Consider the following 7,083-nt stretch of genomic DNA (forward strand, 5'->3'; position numbering starts at 1 on the left):
AACCAGTCAATAAAAAGAAATAAAACTCCTTCAAATCAGAAAAGAAGGTAAATTTTCTTTGTTTGCAGATGACATAATCTTATATATAGGAAATCCTAAAGACTCCAGCAAAAATAAAAAAAGAATTGTTAGAATTATCAATAAATTCAGTAAAGTTGAAGGATCACCATACAGAAATCAGTTTTATTCATATACACCAACTATGAAATATCTAAAAAAGAAATAAAAAATCCCATTCACAGTAACATCAAAAACAATGAACTAATAAGAATAAATTTAACCAAGAAGATGAATGATCCATACACTGAAAGCAGAAAGACATTGAGGAAAGTAATTGACGAAGACCCAAATAAACAGAAAACTAGCCTTTCATGGATTGGGAAGAATTAATACTGCTAAAATGGCTTCCCTGGTGGCTCAAACAGTAAAGAATCTGCCTGCAATGCAGGAGACCCAGGCTCAATCCCTGGATTAGAAAGATCCCCTGAGAAGGACATGGCTACCCACTCCAGTATTCTTGCTGGAGAATTCCAGGGACAGAGGAGCCTGGTGGACTACAGTCCTTGGGGTCACAAAGAGTCAGGCACAACTGAGCAACTAACACACACGCCCAAAGCTATCAGGTAGATTCAATACAAGTCCTATCAAAACTTCAATGGATTGTTCACAGAAATAGAAAATACAACCCTAGTATTTGTCTGGAACCACAGAAAACCCCAAACAGCCAAAGCAATCCTCAGAAAGAAGAACAAAGCTGGAGGCATCACACTTCTTGATTTCAAACTATACTACAAAGCTATAGGAATCAAAACAGCATGGTATTGGTATAAAAATAGACACATAGACCAATGGGACAAAATTGAGAGCCCAAAAATAAACCCTCAGATATATAAGTACAACTAATATTTGACAAGGAAGTCAAGAATACTCGATTGAGAAATGTCATTGAGTGCCAATGAAGTGTCAAATTCACTTATAAGCTGCACTGGTAACCATCAGTGAAGATTTTCTCATTGACTATCATTCACCTTTCCCTAGGAGTAATACTTACAGAACTGGTTTAAGAGGATCCCAGAAAGAAGCCCCAATTCTTTTAGAAGAAAAACAAAAGACCAATGATTAAAAATCTCATCACATTTACACTGGTTTCAAATTCCCCATTCATGGAAAGTGAAATCAGAGTAGAAATTGACAATTTGACTAGATAAGTCAAGTAAATCGCTTCTGCCATCTCGGATTTCCCTCCACAGCAAGTAAGGTCATTCCACATCATGATTAGGTCATTCAAGGCAGTTCCTACCTAGTACCAATCACCTGATTATTACAGTGAAAGACTCCAGGATATTTTAGTGGATTTCATTATAAAGTGGCCAACAGACTACAGTTTCCTATGTCTCTATGTTGTAGTGCTTCATTCAAGCTAGAGGGGAAATATTTGTTCACAAGCATGTCTCAGTTTCAGAATTGAGTCATGGGAAAGAAAACTTCCATTTATTGCACTGACCCCCACAGAAGGAATGCAATCCCTGCAGTGAAAAGCCTCTGAAATTTACTCAAGATTTCCCCTGGATTCTCTGTTTTCTTGACTCTAGCCACCTCATAGGAGCTAATCTACTAAAACTGGATGAGTCCCAAAGACTGAAAAGAGGAGGCACTCCAGGGGAAGCAAGGAAGCCACTGAGACCACTTGGGGAGAGACATAGATTTTTAGAGTAACCCCTGAGAGGAAACATGGATTAAACACTGTTTCATATGTTAAATGTCTCAGCAAACTTAGAAAATAAACCTCTGGAGGCTCCAGGAGGGAAGTAAGCCCAGTCACCCACATAAAATGCCCTCACCTGGAGTTTTTCTCATCAGTCAATGAGGAGGACACGCTTTTATGTTCAGCTCTACCATACCCATGCTGCTGCTGCTGCTGCTAAGTCACTTCAGTCATGTCCGACTCTGTGTGACCCTATAGACGGCAGCCCACCAGACCCCCTCATCCCTGGGATTCTCCAGGCAAGAACTCTGGAGTGGGTTGCCATTTCCTTCCCCAATGCATGAAAGTGAAAAGTGAAACTGAAGTTGTTCAGTCGTGCCCAACTCTTAGCGACCCCATGGACTGCAGCCTACCAGGCTCCTCCATCCATGGGATTTTCCAGGCAAGAGTACTGGAGTGGGGTGCCATTGCCTTCTCCGACCATATCCATATATCTCGTCAAACTGAGCCAGGAAATCCAACAGTGTATGTAAGAAAAAAAAAGCACTAACTGTTCATGTTACAGCCATTGATGTGATATACTATAGAGTGCCTTTTACTTTATAAATCTGGTTAGTCATTATTCCTCTGTATCAGTATAGTGTAAACATTCTGTATGTGAACATAGAACATTTTTGTTCATTGGATAAAAAGCCATGGACCCTTTATGAAGCCTATTTCTGAAATGAACAGTTAGCATAGATCATCTGCACCATTTTTTCCTATTGTATGATTTTTATGATTATTAGAGATGATCTTTCTGAAAGCAATCTCACTTTCCAGGTAGTATACTCTTCCTTCAGACTACCTGAGAGGACAGAATATCAAGTGAAGAGCATACAGAAGGAAGCTGTTTAATCAAGCTACTGTTCTTGAAGTGGGTGGACTGGTGAGTTGACTGGTCAGCTGGCTGGTCAGTTTCTTGTATTGGAAAGAGTATGAAAAAACTGGTCCCTAAGTTTGTCCTCATGTAATGATTTATGAATCCCCAAAGCATAAGAAACAGTGTGTGTATGGCATAAATTTGTGATATTCCATTCTAATACACTAACTATTCCCAGAAAGTAATTTTGGAAACTTTGGAGGGTGGAGTTATGAAGAACTTAATTGAGTCAGTTTATTCTATCAATGGTAAAAATAAAAATTGACAACTCTAGACTTTTCTATCAAACTTCCCACTTTTTGACCATCCGACAGCTTATCTGCATTTTCACCAAAAGCTGCAGGAAAAATAATGTCGCTGCTAATAAATCTTATAGGGCACTGCGGTAGAAAAGATGAAGTGAGATGTGAAGTTGTCAAACCTAGAGTGTCCCAAACTGTTGTTCACATTAAGCAGACATATTTCGTTTTTTCGTAAAGGAAAACAGGAAGCACAGATCTCATGATTCTGGTTTAAATCTGTGAACTTGGATTTATTTCTGACCTATTACAGAAAAAGTGATTTATTTATGCTTTGTAAATAACAGTCTGGGAATCTTCTACCAAGCACCTTATTCAGTGAAGATGGTAAACACATATCTTTTGGATTCAACATTGACTGGAAAACTGGACAGCTTTAGACTTGGATGCTCAAACTTCCTTTTTATGCTTCCTTAAAAACCACCGATGAGAATATTCCAAATCTTGATTCATAAGTATCATCCATGATCCTCCTTTCAATTTCTCTGTTCTTGTTTGCCTTTCAAATTTCTTTATCTCCTATTCCTAACAAAGTTAGGACTGGTGATTTCTAATATACAAAGCAGGAGATCTGAATTTAACAAGAAAACTGAATGTTGAAACTATTATTTTTAGGTCTCTTGTTGTTCAGTCGCCAAGTTGTTGTTGCTGTTGTTCAGCTGTTCAGTCACCAAGTCATGTCAGACTCTTCACAGCCCCATGGACTGCAGCATGCCAGGCTTTCTTGTCCCTCACCATCTCCCAGAGTTTGCCCAAGTTCATGTCCATTGCATTGGTGAGGCCATCCAACCATCTCATCCTCTGTTGCCCTTAGGCCTCTTAGTGTTTTCTTAATATTAATCAATTACAAAATTACTCTGTTGTTTGAAATATATGAAAATTTATACATTTTTGTACAATTTTTAAATGCTGCACAATTTTTAAATGTACAAATTTTAAATGCATGTACTGTCCAAATATTTGATAATGTCCTCACTTTCTTTTCAGAGAACAAAATTAATTCTACCAGATAAAATTGCAGATAAAACCCTGTTTGACTGTAGATTCCTTTAGTTGTCTTTATCATCCAAAAAAAAAAAAAAAACACTTTTGTGTTGAAAACACTGTTTTATCTAGGTAGGATCTGAATATAAAAAGCAAGATAGTTTATTTTTTATACTATGTGTAAAAATGTAAAATTAAACACTTAAATAGGGATATTTTTAAAATAATAGCAAATATTTATGATATACTAGGTCTCTTGTACTTTTTTTAGGCATCACTCAAGTGGTCAGACACAACTGAGCGACTTCACTTTCACTTTTCACTTTCATGCATTGGAGAAGGAAATGGCAACCCACTCCAGTGTTCTTGCCTGGAGAATCCCAGGGACAGGGGAGCCTGGTGGGCTGCTCTATGGGGTTGCACAGAGTCAGACACGACTGAAGCGACATAGCAGCAGCAGCAGCAGCAAGTGGTTAGAGTGATATTTAAAAAAAAAAAATTTAAGGAATTTAGGAATAGCCTCTAGTCTTGAGTGTCATGATATCTGTCACAAATAACTCAATTGATTAGGTTATTCTGGAGTAATTTTTTTCTCCATGTGTAAATCAGCTAACTGGTCTGTTGCCAAAGGCTTAAATTAACTTCACGGTAGCTGTTCTCAAAATATGACATTGTTGTTTTGTAACAAAGTATGCTGAATAAGAGAAAGTGGAAGAGTTTGTACATGAAAATCTATAGTCAACTTTAGAAAAAGACCAAAATTAGAAAGCATCTTCTTAAGGATCAAAATAAAAAAGAAAGAAATTTTCACCACTGGTTGTACAAACTGATGTGGATCTTTCTGCATTGGATTCTAACAAAATAGTACTGAGATTTAGATCCATAGTCAATTCAAAATAAGGTGAGATTTATTCCCACTTCATTTCAAAATACCTCATATATTTTAGGGTACAGTTTAAGTTCCCTTCAATAAAATCCTTAGGATATGTAAGAAGCAAAGTAACTTGGGTTCTCTCACGTCTTTCTTCTTTGTAGATTTAAGAACCATGAACAGGTCAGCAACACACATTGTGACTGAGTTTGTTCTCCTGGGATTCCCTGGTTGCTGGGAGATACAGATTTTTCTCTTCTTACTATTTTTGGTGGTTTATGCCTTGACTTTGATGGGGAATGGAGCCATTATCTGTGCAGTGAAATGGGACCCACAACTGTACACCCCCATGTACTTTCTGTTGGGAAACTTTGCCTTCCTTGAAATCTGGTATGTTTCCTCCACTGTTCCTAACATGCTAGTCAACATTCTCTCCAAAACGAAGGCCATCTCATTTTCTGGCTGCTTCCTCCAGTTCTATTTCTTCTTTTCCCTGGGCACAGCTGAATGTCTCTTCTTAGCAGTAATGGCTTATGATCGGTACCAGGCCATCTGTCACCCACTGCACTACCCCATCATCATGACTCGGAGGCTCTGTGGAACACTGGTATCTCTCTGCTGGCTCACTGGATTCCTTGGCTACCCAATCCCCATTTTTTTCATCTCCCAACTTCCCTTCTGTGGACCCAATATCATCAATCACTTCCTGTGTGATATGGATCCACTGATGGCTCTGTCCTGCGCTCCAGCCCCCATTACTGAATTTATTTTCTATACTCAGAGCTCCCTTGTCCTCTTTTTCACTATTACGTATATTCTTCGATCCTACACCCTGCTGCTCAGAGCTGTTTTTCAGATCCCTTCTACAGCTGGCCGGAGAAAGGCCTTTTCAACCTGTGGTTCTCATTTAACTGTGGTGTCTCTTTTCTATGGGACAGTCATGGTAATGTATGTGAGTCCTACATATGGCATCTCAGCTTTGATGCAGAAAATCCTCACATTGGTATATTCAATAATGACTCCTTTCCTTAATCCCCTGATCTATAGTCTTCGCAATAAGGACATGAAACTTGCCCTGAGAAATGTCTTGTTTGGAAGGAGAATTAGTCAAAATTCATGAGCCAAAAATGTGTCATACTTCTAAGTTCTAATGAAGAATAAGGTGGAAATGTGTAAGTTCTTTCAGTGGTCTTAATAGGCTTTACTCTGAGTAGTTAGAGGCCATTTTTTTTTTCCTGGAAATGTGCCTAGCTTAAATATCTATGCTGACTACTAAAGCCTTATAATTCACTGGACTTTGACATGCAGTAAAAAATTTTTAAAGACTGTCCTTACTGGAATTTTAAAAATGGGATTGTTATATGAGGGAAAGTAGACACTGCTGAAAGATTTCTCATGTTTTAGGATGTCTAATGACCTTTACCAAATGGTTAAAGGTACAGTGACTTTTTTAACATTTTTATTTAGCTATAGTTGATATACAAAAAGACTGCACATACTTAATATATTTTAAAGGTGCTGTGAATTTTTTTCCTTTTGGAAAGAGTATCCTTTTTTAATTAATCCTTTTTTAATTTAATCCTTTGAAATATAGTTGATTTACATTGTGTTATTTTCTGGTGTACAGCACAGTAATTCAGTTTTAATATTCTTTTCCATATGGCTTATTACAGGATTGTTAGAGTTCCTGTACTATTCAGTAGGACTTTATTGTTTGTGTATTTTATATATAGTAGTTTGTATCAAGGGACAGTGAGTTTTAACAAAAAAATCTTTCTGTAATCTTTAAGAGACTTCTTTCTTATACCTAGTCTAACAATCTTATCTAAACACACTTTCTCTCTATTGAAAGAGAGAGAAAAAAATTCTCTCAACCAGAAGAAACTCTTTCTTAGAGATATAGTTCCTTTGTGGTAAGTCTGAAATAAAATTTGAATATCTGCTAAATAATAGTTTGTTGAATTTGCTTTTAACATTTCTGCTATTACACGTACTACACTGTGGTGTAATTTATTTGCACACACTTCCCCTTGAGGGAGCTCCTTGAGGACAGGACTGCCTTTTTCAACACAGTGTCAGAGCCAAAAAAAGCCCATGGAATCTGGGAGCTGGCCTGGCACTATCAGCAGGTCTGAGTGCTGCTGGCAGCTGGCCTGGCTCTCTCAGCCGGGCCATAGTGCAATCCTGTTGAACATAAGTTCCCAGACCACTCTAGAATCATGTTGGAGCACAGACAAAATCAAGAATAGTCACAACCACCAAAAAAATGGCCAAATATCCTTTTCTTTAGGCTAACATGAAT

The 7,083-nt window shown here is 37.8% G+C and overlaps 1 protein-coding gene across 1 annotated transcript; it reads left to right on the forward strand.

The window, feature by feature from the left end:
- The first annotated feature begins 4,935 nt into the window (after positions 1-4,935).
- Positions 4,936-5,901, forward strand: LOC120853325 (olfactory receptor 11H4). Its single transcript, XM_040227057.1, has one exon. It carries the CDS (start codon positions 4,957-4,959, stop codon positions 5,899-5,901), a length of 945 nt encoding a protein of 314 aa, XP_040082991.1. The 5' UTR covers positions 4,936-4,956.
- Positions 5,902-7,083: the final 1,182 nt, after the last annotated feature.

This window comes from Oryx dammah, unplaced genomic scaffold (assembly GCF_014754425.2).
Source record: "Oryx dammah isolate SB20612 unplaced genomic scaffold, SCBI_Odam_1.1 HiC_scaffold_26, whole genome shotgun sequence".
Lineage (NCBI taxonomy): Eukaryota > Metazoa > Chordata > Mammalia > Artiodactyla > Bovidae > Oryx > Oryx dammah.